The sequence below is a fragment of the Elgaria multicarinata genome, chromosome 4, assembly GCF_023053635.1.
Source record: "Elgaria multicarinata webbii isolate HBS135686 ecotype San Diego chromosome 4, rElgMul1.1.pri, whole genome shotgun sequence".
Lineage (NCBI taxonomy): Eukaryota > Metazoa > Chordata > Lepidosauria > Squamata > Anguidae > Elgaria > Elgaria multicarinata.
In genome coordinates, this window is record NC_086174.1 from 109,270,876 (window position 1) to 109,294,028 (window position 23,153).

The 23,153-nt window shown below is 39.9% G+C and overlaps 1 protein-coding gene across 1 annotated transcript; it reads left to right on the forward strand.

The window, feature by feature from the left end:
* The first annotated feature begins 1,944 nt into the window (after positions 1-1,944).
* On the forward strand, positions 1,945-7,924 carry LOC134398481 (cytochrome c oxidase subunit 7A2, mitochondrial). The gene is made up of 4 exons (XM_063125799.1): positions 1,945-2,044; positions 4,315-4,404; positions 6,568-6,652; positions 7,638-7,924. The coding sequence occupies exons 1-4, from the start codon at positions 2,027-2,029 to the stop codon at positions 7,694-7,696; spliced, it is 252 nt and encodes an 83-aa protein (XP_062981869.1). The 5' UTR covers positions 1,945-2,026; the 3' UTR covers positions 7,697-7,924.
* Positions 7,925-23,153: the final 15,229 nt, after the last annotated feature.

The following is a 23,153-nucleotide window of genomic DNA, read 5'->3' on the forward strand; positions in this document are numbered from 1 at the left end:
CATGGGATGCAGATATCATCATGAATAGAACCCATGAAAATCCGTGATGGCTGAAAAGATCCCGGTAAATCCCGGTAAAGACGGATTTTTCGCTATATCCTGCAGTGTGCAGGAGAAGCTGTGTGATCAAAACAGCCCACTGATTGGGCCATGTGCATTTTGTTTACTTCCTCTTTTGAAATAAATAATGAGGGACAAACGTGCAGGCGGAGAAGCGACAGTAAGGAAACGTGATTTCCCCCGTATGATGACGCTTTATGATTAAATTGGAATGATGCAATAAACCACAAACTTCCACATAATTCACATCCCAGTACCTGTTCTGGGAAATAAATGATATTCCAGAAAAGCAGCCCAGACCCCCAACTTCTTTTTGTAATGGAAGTTGGTTGTTCTTTGCTATTCCATTGTTCTGTATGGATTCTGGTGTGTGAATGGGGTAATAAAAGTAAAATATTGGATGCATTTTACTTAAATATTGAGTTGTATCTAGTGTTTGTCCTTCTTTAGAGTAGATCCACTGAAATGAATGGGACTTAGGTTAGATAAACATTGGATATATAATTCATTTTGTTTCATGCCTCACGAACACATCTCAGTTGATCCCACTGTTTTTAACATCTGCTTTATCTCATTACAACTAAGCGTCTTACATTGGTTGGTCTGGAGGGGTGGCGCAATCCTAATTCAGGTTTAGACAGAAAAGTCTTGCACCTGCCAGCATCTCCCAGGGAGCATGCTTGGCTCGGGAATGCTGGGAGTTGTAGGATTGTGCCCTTAGTGTGCTTAGAAAGATGGCATTCTCCCATATGAGCCTTCCCATGCACAGATCTTCTGGGGAGGCCTTTCTCTCAGTCCCAGCAACATCCCAGGCACACCTGATGGGTGACGCAGGAGAGGGCCTTCTTGGTGGCTGCTCCAAGGCTCTGGAACTCCCTTCCCAGGGAGGCTAGGCTAACTCCCTCTGTGCTACACTTTCGGTGGCAGGCAAAACCTTTTTTTGTTCTGGCAGGCTTTTGGACCTACTCTGGATCTGTGTTAATGTATTGGATTTCTCCCCCGCCCCTTTATCTGTTAGTTTTTAATTTTTTAAAAACATTTTTAATTTTACTGCAGGTTTAGCTCTATTTTACTTTTGTAAATTTATATTTATATGTTTTAATTGTACATGTTTTAGTCTTGTAAATCACCTTGAGTCCCAGTACTGCTTCGGTCGACCTAAGCAGTGGAGGCTGGTGGCTCCGATTTCAGTGAGGCTGTGAACGTATTCTGGGTTTCACTCAGAACCAGTCAAAATTCTAAAAGAGCTATCCGAGGTGCTGAACCCATTTTGGGAAAAGGGCATGTCACTTTGGGTAGCTCCTTTAGAGTTCTGGCTGGTTCTGACTGAAACTCAGCATGGATTCACAGCCCCACCGAAATCGGAGCCACCAGCCTCCACTGTCCCAAAGCATGCACCAGTACAGCCGGGCCGTTCGCGTTGGCATTATTCCGCGGCGAGCTCGAAAGGCGATCTTCGGGTTTCATATCTTGATCTTTGGCTATGCGGTAGCTAATCCAGAGAGTGAGGACACGAATGGGTTAACGCCCCTGACGCTAGAAAGGTGGCGACAGGGTGTAGTTCCTTCGCCAAGCCGATCGCGGCGCCTTAGGCTTTCTTCAGGCTGGCGACTCTCATGACCTAAGATGAGCCCTTCTCTCACTTTCTCTCTATGACACTTCCGACCTCAAATTGAACCGGCTCTCCGCTCTTAACGGTCAACGCGGAATATGGATGGGCTTCATCATAAAGACGCCAAAGGCAAGAGCGACGCTGCTGTGCCCTCATAATCATGCCCCAAGGGGAGGCTTCCGTTTCCCCCCCTCCAATCAGAAGTTCATACTCTATATTTGCATATCTCGTCCACCTCTGTAGGCGGGATTTGTCACGTCACGGGGCAGCGGTCGGCACCCCACTTCCTGTTCCGGTGCGGTGTCCTTGTTGCTACGTTGGGGAGACGAGGAGGTGAACGGGGAAGCGGCCAAGATGTTTCGAAACCTTTTGGTATATAGGAAGCGCTACCGGGGGTGGGGGGTTGTTTGTGTTGGTCTTTACAGTTGGAAGCCGTTGGGGGAACAGCAGCAGGTGTTGGGGTGCGAGAGGGGAAAACTGAGGGGTTACTCGGTGATGGGGAGACGAGAGTCTAAGAACCCTCATGTTCTGAAGTGTGTGTGTGTGTAGGGGGAGATTAGTTTATGCCTTTTAACTGGTCCGGGGTAATTAAGAGCCCCATCCTTTTGCCCCTATGAGGCCCGCTGAAATAAAGACCATGCGCATTATGAAATGTCATTTATTTCAATGGGGAAGGGTCATGGGACCCTGGGGACGAGTGCGCGTGTGGCAGGTAGTGTTGACACTAGGAAGTTTGGGTACCTGCAGCTGCTTGTTTTTCTTTCCCTCCCCCCAATAACTTTTTCCTCCTGTGCCTTTTTTGAGAATGTGAACCTTATTGTCACTTTTCCCCAACCTTTGTACAGCTCCTAGAAGAGGTTGCATGTGTTATAAATAAATGCATAAAAAGGATGAGCACTGTGTCTTCGAATGGAGGTGTACTTCCTTGTTCTTGTGTACTTGGTTGAGCTTGATATTTGGCTGCACGTCTTTCCTGTGCTGCTTTTCTACTTCTGCCTAGTGGATTTTGAGAACTTTTCTTCTCATGTATGTTTGCTTCAGGCTTGCCAGCTCTTCGTTATTTAAAGGAATGGTTCATTATTTTGTTTAATTTGTTTTTAGCTGTGTGTATTTATTGTTTTATCTGTATGCCGCCCTGAGATCTTAATGATATAGGGCAGTATACAAATGTTTTAAATAATAAATAAATAAATAAATAAATTTGCATTAAAATGTGTTTCTTTGCAAAAAGTAACTTTGTAAGATTATATAGTAATCTTGGTAATGTATAAAATTAGAGAGCCGTTAGTTTCTGAAATATGTAACATAATTTTCTTACACCCGTGGAATGTTTTTGAGGTCTTCAGGTAGCAACCTCATATTGAGTTTCAAGTAGTTTGAGTGTAAGATAATGACTGGTTTTCTATGTGTGCTGTATCAGTTGTGATTTGCTTGTTATATAGCTTAATTATTGGTGAAGTTTCAAATTCTTTTGGGTTTGTTGTTTGATCAAAATCTAAAAATATTTAGTTGGTGCAAAAACCTTTGAGGCTTGGAGCAGGTTTAGAAGGGGGAACTGAGTTTAAGACAGAATTTCAAAAGAGTAGTCATATTAGTCTTTGCAAAAATAAAGTTTTTTAGCAAAGAGTACCAGGTAAGCAGCATACGCCATTGTGAACTGGAACCACTTTCATCAGATGCATACAGAACTATCCTCAGTTGACAGGTAGACAGGGACTTAAAGGCCATGCAATGTTAGAGGTAGCAGTAGGGTCTGCAGAGGCTAAATGTATATCTGTCTTTCTAGCTGTGCTATGCTAATATGGAGAAACCTTACTATAAAATAGGCTGTTTATGATGCAGCCTACAGTGCTATTTGCTTACAGTGGAAACCTGTCACTGTAGTTGTAAAATGGTGGCTGCAGTCTGCATCCATGTACAGCCAGTTTTACAGTGAGATTTGGTGCAGACATAATGGTTCATTTTGCATGTAACACCAAACCATAGTTTGTTTGTTTGTTTATAGCCACTTGTTATCTAAAAAAAGGATAGGGGAAAGGAAAACACAGACACCAGTTCTTAATGTTATACTGATGTTACAACCAGCTGCTGTAGATGATGTAGTGTTGTAATTGTTCTTTGTACCTGGAATCTGTTCCTGTTATCTTGAAGAACTGAAATGGAAGCAGTTCAAAGAGAGAAGCCAAAAATTGCTGATCTTTCAGCTGAGCCAAATGAGTAGCCCTGTTTCCTCTCTCTCTCTCTCTCTCTCTCTCTCTGCTACAGCCTGATTGAATGGTTGCTGGATGACAGCTGAGAAAGAGGCAAAGCCGATGACCCTGGTTTCTGAGTAGGGCCAATGATGGATCTTCTTTCTTTCTATGCCCCTACTGTAACCTTAATGTGTTTAACATTAGAGTGTTAACACAATGCTGTTTGCCTAACCATGGTTAGATGCTTAAAAGTTCCCTGTGGATATGTGGACTTCTCCATTCCCATCTTCCTTTTGGTTTCAGAGCAAACTGTAGCTATCCTGTATGCACTATCATTCTCACTAATTACAGTTAGTCCAAAATACAGTGTTGCATTTGGCTTGCTCTTCAAATAAATGTGAATAGGAGTGCAGCTTTAAAAAAATTAACTTCTGTGTGTTTCTGTTGCAGGCTCTTCGGCAAGTTTCCCAGAAAACCATAAACACTGCCTCTTGCAGGCAGATGGCAAACAAGGTTAAGGAGCATCAGAAACTTTTCCAGGTATTGAATTGATTGCATTCCTCCTTTGAAAACAAATGACATTGCAATGTTCACTTCTTTTTAAGAGGAATGAACTGAGAACAGATTTAGCAGCACTATTGTTACTTTACGTTTGAGGTTTTAAGACCATATAGCTTGATTGCTATGTGATAGTTGCTTATTTTCTCAGCTAAATGTTCTCAAATTCAGCAGCATATTTGTATGAATTATTTATACCTATGAATACAAAGAAGTTGTGTGAAAAGACAGAGCCATAGGTGTTAAGGACAAATCAAACTTCTAGCTGCTGAAAGCACCTAGGAAAAATAGGTAATCTAACTAATTCATTTATCAATCTGCCATATGTTGATAGAATCATAAGTTAGAAGTTAAGACTGAACACAGTGGATTCTAAACACAGTGGATTATATAAGCATTGGGTCATTTTGGGTCATTGGGTCATTTTGAATTGCCATACTGATTGGTGTAAGGAAACTCATTGGTAGGTGAGTGAAACAGTACAGCTGTCTTATCCCATTGCCTGTGCTCTGATGGAGATGTCTCGAATAGTTTATTTCAACATCCAGGTAGAATTATGCTAATAAACAAGTGTCTCTTAAAATAATTCAGGGTCTAGGTCTCTCCAGGATTTTTCTGAAGCGCTGTGCCACATCACATAGAGGCTGGAAGGAAACAAACAGGACCATTTTTTTTCCTTTTTCCAAAAGTTTCAACAGAGCTTGTTGTCTGTGCTGACAGTAAAGGCAACCTCTGTAAAAAGGTTTGGAAATAGGGACCTGTTCATCTCTTTTCCACTACCTGGTAAGCAGGTGATGAACAGGGAGGGGGACCTCCAGTGGGCCTCTTGGCCAGGGCCTCCTCAAACCTGGCAGCACCATCATATGTAATGTCACTAAACGTACTCTACAAAATGATATCTTACACTTCCATATGCCTGTGTGTGGCAGGGGTTCACAACCTTTTTGGCCCAAAGGCCACAAACAAACACACAGAAGTCTCTGTCTCTCTCTCTCTCTCTCTCTCTCTCTCTCTCTCTCTCTCTCTCTCTCTCTCTCTCTCTCTCACACACACACACACACACACATATATATATAAGGGAAGGGTTTCTCTTGTTAGCACTAGCAAGCTTATCTCTTCATTATCTCTGATCTGTAAGCAGAGTTCAGAGAAAAAGAAAGGATTCCCTTATTATTGCTAGCAAGGGAAACCCCAGGCAGTGTTACCGTGAGTTTATCAGTGACAGCAAATGCAGGGGCATCTGGCAGGCTCCCAGAATAGCAATTCATCAATTAAGAATATTTTAACCAGCCAGTTGAACAACATCCCAATATCAGTGGTACTCGGGCATTTGGCTAAATGCAACATTATGCAAACAGTGGGAATTTTCATTTCACTTTGTACTGCATGCAGCATGCCCTGTCCTCCATAGGTTCCTGCAACCCTCTGGAGTAGATTTGGAGGCACATGGGGAGTTCAAGGTGAGGGAAAACTTGATCTGCCAGTGGTGGAAAGAGACAGTTGGATACAACCCTTGAGCTGCAACCCTATCCATGCTCACGTGGAATTAAGTTTCATTGGGCCTGTTCAGACAAGACACTAAGCCATGGTTAGGCTGCTAGCCCTTTTGCAGCAAGTGGTTAGTGAGTGTGTTTAAACCGTGGTTATGTAGCCACCATGGTTAGGAATAGTTAACACGATATGCTAAATCCTGGTTCACATGACACGCTAAGACATAATGTTTAGCTCAAAATGCTTAACCACAGCGGTTTAGTGTGTCATCTGAACAATGAATTCGGTGGGACTTCTGAGAAAACAGAAGTTTTCTCTTCTGCCAATAGAGATATACATATGCCAATAGGATATACATAACTGAACAGGAGAGACTGAATTTTAGTATTTTGGAATATGCTTATCATGTATCAGTGCTTCAGTATCTATAGCAGTTTCTGGCAAATATTTTTAATGGTAGTATTCAGTCTACTAAGGCAAAAAATAGCAGTTCTGTACTTTTTGCCCAGACTTTTTTAAAAAAGGGGGGGATTTAGCTTTTTAATGTTGTAAGTATTGCTTGATACATTTTAATTCTTTATCCAGTGAGGGAAACTCTTACTTGTTGATGTATTAGTCCAAACTGACACATGCATTCTGTATCCCTCATATTAGGAAGATAATGGCCTTCCTGTGTACCTGAAAGGTGGAACAAAAGATGCACTGCTGTATCGATTGACCATGGCCATTACTGTTGTTGGTAAGGTTTAACACTGTAGGAGCTGAGCTATCATCGTCTTCTTTGAAAACTTGATGTTTTTAAGTGGAGGTATCCTACTCCTGCAGAAATCTAAATCAGGAACTTGAAATTTCTCTGCCATCTTTCGTTTTCACCTGTGCAAATGCAATTTTAACTTGGGTTACATTTTATATCAAAAATGTCTAATCCTTAAAAAGCTCATTTGTGCTTGTGTTTAGCAGCTTTTAAGAGTGTGTGAAATCTTCCATATTTTCTACTGTATGTAATCCTGTGCCTCTTTCCTATCTGTTTTTAAAATCACTCTTGGGGAAAAACTGCATAAAAGTACACTGTTATGGAGATGCTTGTCTTGTCTTTTCTCCTGTATCTCTTATGGGCATCATTTGGATCTATAAAAGACCCCAAGGCCTCATTTTATTTAGTAGTAAGTAGCAAAGCTTAAAGAATTACTGTTTTTCATTCAAGCTTGTTTGCTGTATGCCCTTCTATACAATACCTACTTAATTAAGGTATTTAATTGGATCTCTCTCAACTCTGAGAGAATTCAGTTTAAAAATTTATTTCCTGAAATTTTTTAAAGCCCTGAAACTTCAGGCAGAAGCTCTTAAATGGAAACTGAAGTTAAAAAATGTAGCTGCTAGGAACAGCAAGCTTGAAGAACTTTAAAATACAAGATTTTTTTTTAAGCTTGAAGGTCTAGGATGGTAAGTAAGCTTTACAATAATTGCATTTTAGATTTTGCAATATCTGTTCCATTTCTTATGTTTATGAATTTTGCTCACTTTCTTTGCTGAGTTCTAAACTGGGGAAATGGTAGGATTAAGGGGTTCTCTTCAACTCCTAAGAGTTAACGCATGTTCTGGCATCTGTCTCATTAAGAATAGAGCGAAAGCACCCCATGCATACTTCTCTTGTGCTAATAATAACATGGAATTTATCCAAGCATGTGTATTCAATCTATCCTAATATTATGTCTTACCTACAGGAACAGGCTATGTCTTATATGAACTCTTCATGGCAGCTATGCCCAAGAAAAACAATTGACTCCAGTTTAGAGGATGCATCTTACAGTAGCATCTCTCCGTCCCATTCCATTCTTCAGGGACCTACTTTGTCCTTGTCATAAAGGTCTGATTATGTGTTTGGGATCAATATTTATTGAGTTGAAATGTTGTATGCTACAATCAGTAAAGTAGTGATTTACATTCCCATCTGGTCTGAAAAGTATACTGGATATGCTTAAATCTATTAAAGTTTACTTTCTGAATTTAATGTAAGTGCTCTGAAGTCTGTATTTTCATGGCTAGTAAGCTCATGTTGGAATCTGCAGTACTTGTTAAATTGCCTTCCTGATTGTCTTAAGGTTCAAAAATAGCTCAACATAGTAGGAGGAACAGAGCAATCCTATCGTCCCACCATAGGGTGTTTTTGGTTACCCCTACCAAGCTTGTAGACACTCCTGCAACCTTGGGGGTGTGAATCCAGCATCTTGTAGAGCTGTCCAACTTAACCCTTCTCTTATTTCCTTCAGTTTTAAATCTTTGGAGGCTTCCTAAGAGGAAGGATACTTTTTTATGGCCTACTGCAGGAATAGGTAATCTGGTGCCCTCCAGATGTTTTGGACTTTGCCCATAATCCCTAATCATTGACCATACTTTCTAGAGCTGATGAGAGTTCTATTCCAACAGAGCTGGAGGGCAACTAGGTTGCCTAACCCTGGCCTTTCATATATCAAGGACTTGGTACTATTTCTGTTACAAATCTTTGAGAAACATCATACTTTAAACAGTTTTGTATTGAAAACGTTAATGTCTCCAATCTGTAATGTGTCAAATGTGTATATATATAGAAATCAAATAAGAGCAGATAAATATTAAACAAGACTTTGAGGTTACCATAAAATTCTTCATGGCATTGAGAGAGTTTCATAAAACAATATACAAGTTGAGCGCTTCAATTCTGCAGGAGTCTTCCTAGTGTTACTATTCAAGGTTATATTATCCCTAAGCTGACCTATAGCATTCTTGTGCATATTAAATGGGGCAAAAGGAAGGAGGAAACTTCTCTCGATACACATGACTTTAAAGCACACCATTTTATTTTTAGAAGTAATTACTTCTAATGAGCCAATTCTAAGACAAGTTGCAGCCCAACCCCATGTGTTTGTACTCAGAAGTAAGCTCTGTTATGTCCAGTGGCGCTGACTCTCAGGTAAGGGTTCTGCAGAAAATAGGCTAAATTAGTGAACCTTATGGAGGTACAGAACTAATCAGAGGAGGATGACACTAACTTCCCGGTGTAACTAACAGATGAAATATTTCCTTCTTCCAAGTACATTAGGAGCTTAATTCATTGTGTGGAGGCTGTGAAAGCAGTGACATGGTCCTGTTTAAAGGCTTTTTCCACCTGCAGTGGGACTATGCCAAATCAAGTTTTAAGAAACTTAAAAAATTGGATAATAGTTATGAAAGTTAGAGAAAAAATATTCTGTATTCTATTGTTCTAGATGCTTTAGTATTGCTGCTTTTCCCCAACAAGTATGACATATATAAGACAAATGGATCTTGTCTGCTTAGCTACTATTGAGTCAGATACCTGGAATTATGCATGGACACATAATTGGCAGAGAAATGAGACAGTACATAAGTAATTTTGGGAAGATATCTTTTGTGACTCAGTCCAAAGTCAATCTCCCGTGTTACACATCCTTTCATGTATATGCTTGTAGAGTCCTACTGTTTTCTAGAATCTCTCTTGTGATAATTGTTTTTCTTCTATTTGGTTTTTTTTTTTTAAAAAAAATCTTTTTATTTTGAACCTAATAAGAGTACTTGAGAATGTAGACGCGTGGAGGTTGGGAGAAACACAAAATCAGTTCATTATTTGTGTTAAGAATACAGGGAGAGCCCTGCCAGATCAGACCAGAGACCTTTCTCTAATCCTGTTTCCAATAGTGGTCAGCCAAATATATTCAAGAAGTCCAAAAGCCAGGCATGAACTTAACAGCTGTCCCCTGCTGTTGTTTACCCCACACGCACAACTGGTTATAAGGCATACTGCCTCTGAAGCTGGAGATTCCTTTAGGTGTCATGGCTAATAACCATTGATTGACCCAACTTGGTGCTTAAGCTGCTTTTAATGTCACCAAAACTAGTGGCAATCACCCTGTAGCAGCAGATTCCACGTGTTAATTATGGTTTATGTGCAGATGTACTTTCTATTGTCAAACCTGAGGGTTGTATCCAGTGGTGGCATTCCACTAGCACAAAGCTTCTACCACTTAAGGAAGTCCCATTTTCAACCTTGCACTATTGTCAAATCTGATGCTTTGATGCTGCTTTGCACAAGCTGTTCCAAAAGTCATTCCCTAAGGTGCTGCACAATTAATTATGACTTTATTAGGCTTGGTGTTATTTGTGCTACTTCTGCTAGTAGTTGTGCAATTGCAAGAACAACAACAAACAGTTTTGCTGCTAGTGTAACACTAGATATAACTTTCAAGCTGTTGCCAACCAATTTCATGCAATGACCTTGAATTCTAGTATTATGAGAGGGGCAGAAAAATGTCTGTCTACCCACTTACTACTCTCTGCCTAACTGTACAACCTCTATTGTAAACCACCTGCATTCAACCTTGGTTGGCTCTTCTTTAAACTAAAAAACCCTGAACACCTTATTTGTAGGGAAGTAATTCTATCTAACCTCAATCATCTTGGCTTCCCTTTTTGCTTCTCTAATATTGTTATGCTCACCCCACTTTCCCATGGGGTGAAAAGTTCCAGTGGTTCAGTAGGTTTGTTTTCCATAGGATGAAGAAATTACTGGAAACCTAATGTTTTTTGGGGTTTGTTTAGAACTACAAAGGTTGAGCATAGGTGCAGGAAGTCAGGTTAAAAACTTCAGCAAATCCACTTCTCCCACATCCCATCACTCAGCAGGCATCTCACCATGCTTCCATACAAAAAGCCCAAAATTCAGTTCAGTCCTCTTTCTATGGGTGCTTCCAGATGCAACTTTTATCATGGAATCTCTATGCCTCATTCATGGAAATTTATATGGGGTCCAGATGACATCATCTTCCACTTCTAACACTCCTGCTGCTTTCCGCTGCAGGTTCTGCCTTTTCCCTTTCTATGAAACATTAATTAAGGAGTAATTTTGGAATAGTTGCACAGTTTGTTTTGATTGGTAGTGCTAGGAGCCCTCTGGAAGCAACCCTAAACAATGTCATCCTTAACGGGGATGAAAGAAAAAAGGCATCGCTTCGTTATCTGTGCAAATCCAGGAGGGCTAGTTTGTGGTTCCAAGTGGGTTGGATTTGGCCCATGGGTCTGAGGTTCAACACCCCTGATCTGCTGGATCACTCCTATCCACATACTAGTTGACAATCTCAAAGAACTCTAAAAGTTTAATAAGCCAGGACATACTTTTGCAGAAACCATGAAAGGATTGTGGTGAATGGTTTTCTAAGCAAGGCATGGTTCTGACTTGCTTAAAAGAGGCAGGGGTAATACCTTTGTTGTTGTAAAAAAACAAATTAACAAAACAGTTCCCTGACCTCTACTGCATTGGATAATTTCCAGCCTCTGTCTAATATTCCATTCTTGAGCAAAATGCTCGAGCGTATGGAGGCTTCTCAGCCTTAGGGATTTCTACATGATGTGGATTATCTAGATCCATTTCAATCTGGGTTCAGGCCTGATTATTGAACAGAGACTGCTTTGGTCACCTTGATGGACGACCTATGCCAGGAACTGGACAGGAGAAATGTGTCCCTGATAGTTCTGCTGTCTTTTAATAATCACGGTGTCCTTTTGGGTGTCTGTCTGAGATGGGACTGAGAGGCACTGTTAGACGGTGGCTCTGGTTTTTGGAGGGGTGATCTCAGAAGGTGGTGCTCGGGGACTGCCCTGTTTTGCATTTGGTCACTCTAGTATAGTTAGACTGAGCAGATACAAACAAGGGCAGGTCTCCTGCAGCTTTAACTTCTGCTGAAGAGGAAAATTCACCATGTGCTGCATGCATACAAAAGGACACCTGCTGAAATTTCATTTTCCATACAACTGTTAAAGATACAGGAGCCCTGTCCTCCTTTCTATATGGTCACCTTACCGTAGAAGAAGAAGGGAGTAGAATGTACATTTTAAAAATTTATGTGGAGTATCTAAATTGCTGCATCTATTGAACACAATCTCCCTCATATTAGTTTAGTCATTATTAAAGCTGCATCCTTTTGCACACCTATCTAAGAGTAAGCCCCAATTGAATGTAGTGAGACTTCTGTGTGACAATGCATAAGAGTGCAGTGCACATCCCATTGAGAGCAATGGAATCAGACTTAGTGATGATTAATGTTTTCTGGAACACACTTGCACCTTGTAAAATCTTGGTGTTGAAGTGAGACTACAATGGTATTGGTGGATGATATACTGGCACAAGTGTTTATTATTGCTTATCAGAATGTAATCAAATTCTAAGTACAAAGAAAAGTCTGAACTGAAATTTCCTTTTCTATAAGTTCCAAGGTCTGTCTAATTCCTCAGAAATGTGATGTCTTTCAGGTGTCTCATAGCAAGGTGCTGTGCTGTGTCTTGTCTCTCTGATGTATGGAATTTTGTTTTTGTTTAAATATTTGTGTTGCAACATAATTTTGAATATTCACAGCTTTGGAATTCCACTGGTGGAGTTTTTGCTGATAGTGTAAAACTGCCAGCCCAAGTCAAATGAGGTCTCTTTGTGTGCCCAGGACACTTTAAAGCTCAAAATATTTGGAAGACACAAGAACCAGATGAAAAAGAATAATCCAGCAAGAACATGTTCTTTAGGTGAAATTAGATCAATGTTCAGAGCTTATGTGTAAGATGATCTGAGAGAAATGTCTACAGGAAGGCATAGGTGTTTGAAGTTGGAAATATGACTAAAGAATTAAGGGTGTAGCCAAAGCTACAGCAAACACACCTAGACAATAACTATGGTCATCCAAACTGTACAGCCAAGTTATGTAGCTGTCAGCTAGTGCTAAGTTAAGGTGTGTGCTTTCAATTTCATTTATTATAAACAAGCCAGTCTCTTACTGTAATACTTAAAAATGGTGTACTGTAGAGATGTGGTGGGGAACTTCCAGCCCACAAGCCAAATACAGCCCGTCAGGCCTACCCATGTGGCCCACCATGTTCTCCTGCTAGGCCACACCCCCTCTACTTAACCACACCTCCATGTCCTTCACCACTTGTCCTTGTTTGGCTTGCCTTTGCCATTAGTTGCACTAATTAGTGCCTTTAAAATGAATCCAGAAGACAGGAATGTGAACAAAAGCAAGCCACCATATTTTGGTCTTTCAATTCCAGAAGTTTTTGCTCTTCACCAGAGTTTGTTCTTCTCTGGAGCTCATCATTCTTATCTGGAGCTCTGGCTGTATCCAGAACCACTCACTCTTTAGACCTCATCTCCACCCCCTTGCCTTTAGTCCATCGAGGTCCACTTGGTCATAGCTAAACTTTTTACTGCAGAGGGTCTTCTTTGGGACTGTGTCGCTGAGAACGTTGAACAAAGAGAACATTGAACAAAGGCTAAACAGTGAAATAATGATTTCATCTAATCCAAAGACATTTCTGGCTGAACCCTGTGGCCCAATGGTAGCCAGAGGATTACGTATTGCACAGATACGTGAGATGCTTCCAATATGCTACAGCTAGGAGGTTCTGTGAAGTTGATGTAAGCAGCAATTGCAAACATGTCTCCAACACATCCTGATTTTCTTTGACTTTCCTTCGCCCAGCTAGCTTTACAATAAGCACATATTAGCATGTAAATAGTGCAATCTCTTGTCGCTACCAGTGTAGTGAACTAGCTGAAACCACAAACTCAATTATGTTAAATAAGTTTGCAAATTTACACAAAACATAAGCAACAAACACAACTAACGCAGGTATGTGTGACTCAAAAGGCAGATGTTATGAAAGTTATATATAGATTCTGAAGGTTGTGTTTGGTTTCCAAAGATGTACTTACGTTCATACAAAGGCCCAGTAGAATGTTTTCATTTTGCTTTTTGGCCAGCTGAGGGCTTCCCCCAATGACATTACTAAAGGGTTTAAAATTCCCTTCAGTTTCAAAATCTGTTAGCCATGTAGGAGCAGGAATGAGAGGGGTTAATGTTTAAGAAAAGCACATTTAAAGACTATTTGAGTTCATAAAACTAATTACCCTATTTCTTCAATTCTAAGACACACTTTTTTCCCCATATAAACATCTCTAAAAATGGGGTGTGTCTTAGAATCGCGGGTGTGTCTTAGGGTTTTTTTTTCTGTTGGTGGTACTGAAATTAGTGTGCGTCTTACAATCAATGGTGTCTTACAATTGAAGAAATACGGTACATAGTCCTTTGGATCCTGGTCTGTAAATCCAGTTTGATATGAAATGCATGATCTAAAGGCTGAAAAGTAAGGGTTCATTTGGGTTTGATGATTTTACACCTAATGTGTCACAGCAACAGCAGTGTTTATTTCCATGTTCTCTCTCATTCCAATTTTTTTGCCCAGGGTCTGAGCCCCAGAAATAGCAGTCAAAGTATGTGATCTTTTGACCCACCAAGGAATTGTTTCATTTTGATGGTGAAAAAGATGTGCAGGATTTGTTCATTTCTGGGAGAAACCTGTGGGTCATGCTGTAGAGCAGGGGTGGGTAACTTGCGGCCCTCCAGATGTTGTTGGACTACAACTCCTGTCAGCCCTAGCCAGCATAGCTAATGGTGAGGTGTAGTCCAACAACATCTGGAAGGCCATCCTGCTCCTGCCCTAGGAAAACTTCAGATACATGCAATTATTCAGATACATGCAATTATACATGTATTTACATAAAGCTGACCAATTTTTTCACTCAGAGTTCCAAGACACTGTCTTGAGCTCACAGATCCAAGCTGCAGTCATTTCTGCAGTCTCCAAAGCTCAAAAATATACCTTAAATTTTGCAGTATTTGCCAGCTTGAGATTTGTGCACTCAGTCATTGCATATACCTCTTCAGTAACTTACGCAGAAGATATTTCGACCTGTATTAGCTTTGTAGACAATAATTTAACATCCTCCTTTCACCCTAAGTCTAAAACTTAGTTTACACAAAATGTAAAATCCTTAACCCTATTTCATCTCTGTGTTGAAGAATTCATCAGCTGAAGATATTCCAGCAGATGGCGCCATTTTAGGCTTTCAAAAGAAGAGAAGCCGAAACTCCCAGAAATAGCCAAGCAAACTCTGCAATAATGCAACATTCTACAGAGGCTAGCAGGGCAAGTTTCAATTGGAAATAGACTATATTTCTATAATTTTTAATTTTTGGATTTTGCCATAATGCCTAGTGCAAAATAGAATCATTTCAAAAGGTCGGAGATTAACTCACTGATTTTAGAGCCATTTCATGTTATTTTTATCATGTATAATCTCTTACGTCCCGTCCCCCCCCCCCAAAAGTGTATTTCTGCAATTTTGTAACAATAGGATGATTGGAAAACCATGGAAGATGTTAGCTCTGTAATCCAGGTAAGAGTGACAAAAGGCATGGTATGAAAAACATACTTTTTTTTACTAATACAGATATTAAGCAGCTCAAAATGAAAGGGAAAGAAACACAGAAAAAGGTCCTTTCTGCTATTAGAAAGCAAATTAATTTTGTAGTCTTGCTTGAACTCCCCAGTGGAGTTTTGGTTATATAAAGAAACTTCAAACACTCTGCTTCTTTGTATTTAGATCATACATGATATAAACATACTTGCACAAATATGCATCCCAACACGATCCCTTTCATTTTATAGCCTCTCTTGTCTATAATGTATCATTCACGTATATAATGTATAGAAATAGCCTGCAAGAGTTTTCCCCTCTAATTTTTGCTGCCACTTTAAAAACTTGATTACATGTGCATGGGAGAAAAGCAGTCAGTTTGTTTGCATCAGGAATTTACAGCACAATTCTATACATGTCTATTTAGAAGTAAGTCCCAATGACTTCAGTGGGTCTTATTACCAGGTAAATGGCTATAAGATTCCAGTCCTAATCTGTCAGGAACGGCTGGTGTCACCGCTAGTGTCTTTCAGTTGCATTGGGCTCAAAAACAGCTCCTTACTGTGTGGGGACAAATCATATTTGACAAAGGCCATAGCTAGACGTAAGGTTTATCCCTGGATCGTCCTTGGGTCAAACCTGTTCATCTAGGTGACACACAGGGGATCCAGTGCTCAGGCAGGGGCGAACCCTGGATGATCCCAGGATAAACCTTAGGTCTAGCTGTGGCCGAAGTAACTGAAAAATATCAGTTTGGACTGGCTGAAATTATTCAGTGCTAGCTTCCATTTTAAAATGGAAGATGGCAATATCACACTGCCCGTCCCTCAGACATCAGAGCCAATATATAGGCCAGACTCCTCCAATAACAAAAAAATAATAATTGCTGGCAATCTATTAAGGGGTTATTCCTAAAGAAACAAGAAAAGGCCAGTATGAAGGGTAGGTGTGGTTGAGCACCTGTTGAGGGCCCACACTCCAGCAGGACCCCACTGAAAAGAGCCCCCCTGGAGTTGCTCCTCCTCTTCTCTATGGCAACCTGTTTGTTCACCTGCCTCTCACTGGCCCAGGTGGAGGTGAGAAGGAGGAGCAGCAGATGCCCCTGCCTACTGGCTCACCGGCTCTCTGCCTGTCAAGCAAGCAAATGGTAGCAATGACGAGGAGGAGGAGAAAGAGCAGCTGGAGACAATGCGGGTGAGATGGGGGACAACTGAGGCGGTCTTGCTCACAGGCCCTCCAAAACCCAGAGCTGATACTGTACATAGCGTAGCCTTGGAAGGTTGATTACACCCTGGTAGCTCTCGCACACTTTTGGGAAATGAATGCTTTTTAGTTGAAAGACAGTTGCCTGGATCTGGAGTTCTTGTGAGCAGAACTCTGCTCACATGACATTCCTGCTGGAAGAAGTGTAGGCTGTGTGTGTGTGTGTGTGTGTGTGTGTGTTTGCCAAATCCTTCCCCCGTACAGCCACTTGTACCAGCTAAAAAGCTGCTTTGGCAAATTGGAAAACCCTCTGGAATTGTGCGTGAGGTAGTGTAAAACGGGAAAGAGGGGATGGGTTAACTTTGCCTCCCCAGCCCCCACTGGATCTCAGTCCCTAATGCAATTGGAAGGAGACCTTCCATTCATGGAAGGGACATTCTGGATATAACCCAACAAATGTAAGTCATTTGCTTTCTTGTTTTACTATATTTAAAACTCCCAAATGGTTCCTTGTCAAGTTGATTCATGCTGTGATTCCCACACCACCCCCTCCTGTCATGGATAATTAAAGCACTGGAAACAGAGGTTTTGATGGAAAGATTGACCACATATCTCATCTTATCTATAGCCATATATTTATAAATGGAAATACACGACTAAAATATTTTACTGATCTGTGTTCAATGGAAAAATTGAGCATTGCAGGAGCCATGCCAGTGGTTATCGTTCTCTCTGCTCTCTTTTTTAAAATGCCATGGACAGGACATACTGCAAAACATTGTTTGAACTCATCTCACTGGGACATCTGTGGTGCTGATGCACTTAGCTTTCTAAAAGATACAATCCATTTCAGTGAGGCTATGCTTTTGATGAAGAAATTACAGAGTGATTCCCTATGGCCTGTTCATCCGAATGACTGGTTCTAACAGTCCCTTGATGCTTTTAAAATGTGACATCATAAATCTAAATTTACGTGGTGCTACAATAATGTAGGGAAGCTAGGACATCACAGTGAGCTCATAAACCTAGAGTCTTAAGTCCATATTTGGGTGGATAACTAACTAACTAACTAACTAACTAAAAGCTATTTCTGCCATGTCCTAAGTAACAATGCTATTCTGTTGAATCCCACTGTGTCCCATATATGTTTATCCAAAATGCCTTTCCATACTGAGTCTTTCTACATGAGGCATTTATTGTGCACTTGTCACAGTTGTTTATGGATTCTTTAGATGATGGTGTGACCCTCTAGTTTTACTTCTATTTTTAAAGAACACTTTCAGCAAGTTTTTTTTAGAGCTTGGAAAATGCAGTATTATTTGTGAAAGGAAAAGAAATGTTTTTTCTACATAAGTGTTTGTGCTGATCCACTATACTACAGTGTCACCTAGAGGTTATGTAGCAGAACAGCAGAAAAGGAAGTGCTCCTTGGTTCTCAATTCTGTGACAAAACCAAAAGTATATAACAGCAGATTAACAGCCTTGTGTACGAACACCCATTGTTTCCCTGTCAACTTGATTTGTGCTATGATTCCACCCCACTTCAGTCACAGATAATTAAGGCACTAGAAAAACATTTTGGATAGAAAGATTGACTCCAGAAATTCTCTCTTCTACACAACTATTAAAGGTGCAGGAGCCCTTTTGTATATGTCCATCCTCATGCAGATAGTTAAATGGAGGAGAATGATTCTAAACATAACTTCACTGAATAATCTGTTTTTCACAGATGCTACATTTTGGTCATACTGAAAGGATAATGAAGTGTTAATTGCATGTTTCATTTGTTCATATATCCAATTTCAATTTTTTGACTTATTTTAAGGTTAGTTTAAGTTTTGATGAAATTTACAATAAAAATTGATTTTTTTTAAAAAAAAAGCTTATTTTTCTCAATCGTAGGGTAGTATCTGTCATTCCACAGTGTCATTCCACTAGTGAAAACTAAACTATGCTCAAAGGGAGAATCTAAATAAAGTTAAATTTGTGCAAGAGTGGTTGTGCAATTTGTGAAAGGAAACAACATCTGTGCATTACCCTTGTGAAACCCATTGTGCAAAGGGTTGTGCAACCACCTGGTTGCACAGCAGAAAGATTCGGTGAAGCTCCGCTAGCGATAGATGATGTTGCAGAATGACACTGTTGAATACTACCCAGAGAGAATGAAGAAAGGCAGGCAATATTTGTCACTTTTCTCTTCAGAATTAATAACATGAACGCAAGTGCGCAGTCACAGACAGCTGCTCAAATGGAGTTTTCTTTCATGGCGATTGTTCTTGCCATATTTTGTTTCCCAGGCTTTTTAATTTATTAACATGTAGGCGTGTTGCTTTCAAAGCATTATGTAAAGGAAAAATCAGATTAAAAAGCCAAATGGTGTAATGAATGGTCACTAAGGGAAATATTTTTCCACTTTAAAAAACAACAAAAGAAACCTACCGCCCCCATGAAAGTCCATTAGTAGACCAACATCCTGTGTAGGTAATGTTTAAAGATTAAGCTAAGCTAGTGCTGAAAGTTTGAACTTAGTTATTTGTAATTATCATTTTATGCAAATAGAGAAATCCTAGGGTTCAATGAAAGGATATGATTTTCACATCCATTTTTTAAAGCTGCCTCCCCTGCAAAAGTGGGGCACCAGAAAGTGTAGTTTGTTTTATTCCTCTTTTGTATTACATACCACTCGAAAGGACACGCATCTTGTCAATGCGAGCTATAGGCAAGGAGATTTTCCTCTTGCCTATTCTAGAAAGGTACATGGAGTGATAATAAGTTTATAATAAGGTGAGTCAGGGTATTCTTTCAGGTCATTATCTAAGAAATCATAGCATATAGGGATCAGGAAAAAAAATCAGGAGCAGGAATGAAATCAAACATTCCATTACATTAGGATACTGAATCTATGTCAGTGTGGATATTACCATACAGCAGGACTCCTCATCTTTTTGCCCTCCGAATGCATTGGTCTGCAATTTCCATAACCTTCAGCTAACGTGGCCTCTGCATGCTGTGATTTCCGCCCCTCCTTTACCCAGGTTTCCCCCTATTAACCCTTCTCACCTAGGATAATAAGCCCAAGGAGTGGAACGTCACTGCTAAATTAGCTGTACACGGTGACCGACCCAGCCATCCACCCAGCCACAGTCAATGCCACATGTGTCGCATTTATCACTGCTACTATAATTTCCAGTCTGGGGAAGTGGGTGCTGGCTACTAAGTGCTAGTGCATGCAAAAGCAGACATGAAGACCAAGCTGGCACATGGATTCAACTCAGTAACACAAGATAAAAGTTTATTATTTACAAGATGTTGTTTCAGTGCTATAAATGTTATTATTTTCACAGATGATAGCCTAAGCCTGCCTCACTACCTCTCTAAATCCTCCCACAAAACGAAGATAGTGCTTCGCCAAACTCTTCCTCAAAATACACTGACAAAACCCAAAAACCCTCCTCTGACATCGCTCCCTCTCCCTCCCCCAAGATTTATTTATTTATTTATTTATTTATTTATTACATTTTTATACCGCCCAATAGCCGAAGCTCTCTGGGCGGTTCACAAAAATTAAAACCACAAAAAACATCCAACAGGTTAGAAACACAATTACGAAATACAGTATAAAAAGCGCAAGATAGAACCAAACCAGTCAATGACACACAAGGCCCCTCCTCTGCAAAGTTAAACCTTTCCTTCCTGTATATACAGTACCTAAAAAACTTAATACATTCATATTAATATAATAAAACAGTTAACCTACGAAGCAGGTGATTTTGCCACACATGCCTGTATAATTTTTGTGACCCACCAAAGCTAAACACAGCCCATCAGTCATGTATAGTGGCCTGTCAGTAGCAACACCCACCCTCCCCCAGCCATTTATATAGTTCCAGGCAGACAGCAGAAACATGAGAACATGAGAAGTGCCATGCTGGGTTGAAAAAAGATGCCATGATGAGGACAGAGAGATTTCCCCCCTGCCTGAACAAAAACATTATTTTATGTTTATCATAATTCAAAATTAAGCATAGAATTGTGTTAAAATTGTAGATTTTACATATAAATAGGTGTCCTCACACTGTCCATTTATAGAATGGTAAGGAAAATGTTGGAGCCAGGCCTACTATAAACACATTTTTGGGAGGAAGTGACACCCACTGAGTACCAGCAATTTACTTCCACATATGTGGTTTAGGATTGTAGATTAACAGCCTTATCCAAGATTTAGACAGACTGAAGTACGCTGGTAAATGTTTGTACATTTTAGGAATGCCTTCAGAATAGCACATTGTGTACTCAGGGTTCATGTAGGCACACAGTAAACAGAACAGAATATTTTTTAGTAAAGTCAAATATGTTTTCTTAGACCAGAAGCTACTGACTGCAAATCCTCATCTCCATAAGTTTTTAGGTTTGATTACATAAGTATGCTAAAATAACTACAGGTGTGCTTACCTTGTTAAGTGTCAAGAGGCTAAAGCTCATGCTAAATAAAAAGAATGGGACCCATGAAAAATGTGATTCTTATGAGTATGATTATTATAGACATACACAGAAGGGTTGAGTTTGGAATTCTCACTAAACACACAGTTGCCTGAGAAGGATATGATAATGAATAAAGGATGATGCTAAAATTGGTTGTGATTCATTACTTGGAGAAATGGAGGTTGTTGATTGAGGATAACAACCTGGTATATATAAACTTCTGGAATCCTTGATTGTGCACATTCAGAATTCTCTGTTCTCTCCTTTGATTCATGCAACAAGATTGCTATTCTCAGATGACTTGCTGACTGCTGGATTCAGTTGGCTCTACTCACGTGGTTGGAGCCAACTGAAAAGCTAAATGAATCCCACTGAAATCCAAATTGTTTGTAAGATACATGTCAATATTTATTTAGCAACATCCATACATGTGGTACTTTATAAAGGAACATACGGAGCATCCCCCCCCAAACTTAAAGTTTGCACTGCTTTTGAATCAGTTGATATCTCAACTTCTAACACACTTCCACATACATATTGGGTAGCTAATGCTGAATAAGCCTAGCTTGCGGGATTACATGGTGTGCAGCTAATTTCTTAGGTAAATCATAAATGTATATGAAGTTGTGATAGTTTGTTAGTTTGTTTGCTCTGCTAATATCCAGAGAAAATTGACTCATACTGCCACCAAACACTATAACAGCCCATGTCTGCATGTCATAAAGACATTGTCAAGAAGTTTTCCCCAGATTCCTACACTTTAAGACTTCAGAGATGGGGAGAGAACTTCTCAAACTCTGATTTCCTCAATCAGAATGCATCCATTCACCCATCTGATAATCTCCAAATAAATCCGCAATACTACATGTAGGTGGATTCACATGATTATTTCAGGATGAAGTTCTGTGAATTTATTGTGGAATGCAGCTAGTTTCCAACTGTAATTATAAATAATTTAATGTATCTTTTGATTATGACAGATTGTTGTATAGTGTATTGAACCATTCAGAAGACTAGTTCAGCACACAGAAATGCACTAAAAAATCAATTTGGGCTTATTTCCTCCTGGGGGAAATGTACGAATTCACCCATAGGTGAGTACATAGGCGAATACATAGCAGTAACCATGCCACATGTACAAATGCACTCTGACCAAAAAGAATAACCTGAGGTGTTCCAAGCTGTAAAGGGTCTAGGGTCTAAACATGCATAAGATTGTGCCTTAGTAGTATTACTGCTTAGTACTATTTATACTGATAAAAAGAAATCCGATTGGATGTTTAGTAGCTCAAGCATTTTAGTCCTTTATTACTGAGGAAAGTGTAGGCTCTGGAAAATACATCTTAGCATTACCAGACAGCTGAAATTGTGATATGTTCCCATAAGCAGTTGACTCATTCCCCCAAGGTGTCTGGAAATCTTAAAGCACATATTCTCTAGACAACGCTTTATTGTTCTTTTCTAAAACATTGTAGGCCTGTAAGGAAACAGAAACTCAGTTCTGCAAGACAGCAGAATATGGCCCCAAAAGCAAAAGTATTTTTTAATTGAAATGTCATCAGATTAGTTTGCCTGTCATTCAAAAGTTACCTTATTTCTTTTCTCTTTAACTTCTTCCTATGTAACATTCAACTACATGGGAAAGAATAAATGCTATTGTAGGCCAGTAATTTGGTTTTTCTGCCTATATCTTCATCGAGTCCTCTTCCTCTGCCTCTTTCAGTTGCCCTTCATATTCATCTTTCTCATGACCTCTAGGTGCCCTTGGGCTCCCTTCATCCATTCCTATTTTTTTCAGACTTATTGCTTCCGCTAATGCCTGTATGCAGATGAATTCACCTTTCTGCTCTTGACTTTGCACCTTTGGTCCAATCCGATGTCTATAATTGTTTCTCTGACATTTCCGTTAACATTCTGCCACTTCAAACTGAGCATGAAAAAGACAAGAGTACTTTCTCTTTCCATAAATGGTATTCCTGACCATTTTGTTTTTGTTTATGATACCATTATCTCCCCCTATTTCCTTGGCATGCAACTTTCCCATTTCCTTCTCCCATCTACATCCCGAACAGGAACATCATTTCAGATTTCAGGTGGAGAAAGATATTTGTGTGTGTGTGGGGGGGAAATTTCAGCAATATCCAGAGGATATTTCAAGGTTATATCACAATATTGCAAAAACAAGGAAACATTGTGGGTTGGATCTAGACAAACACAATCTTATACATGTCTATCAGAAATAAGATGCATTGACTTCAAT

What these genes read in the sequence shown, in the direction of transcription:
- LOC134398481 (XM_063125799.1), top strand. An exon ending in AGCATCAGAAACTTTTCCAG is followed by an intron (nt 4,405 to 6,567) that starts GTATTGAATTGA and finishes CCCTCATATTAG; the next exon opens with GAAGATAATGGCCTTCCTGT. An exon ending in CATGGCCATTACTGTTGTTG is followed by an intron (nt 6,653 to 7,637) that starts GTAAGGTTTAAC and finishes TCTTACCTACAG; the next exon opens with GAACAGGCTATGTCTTATAT.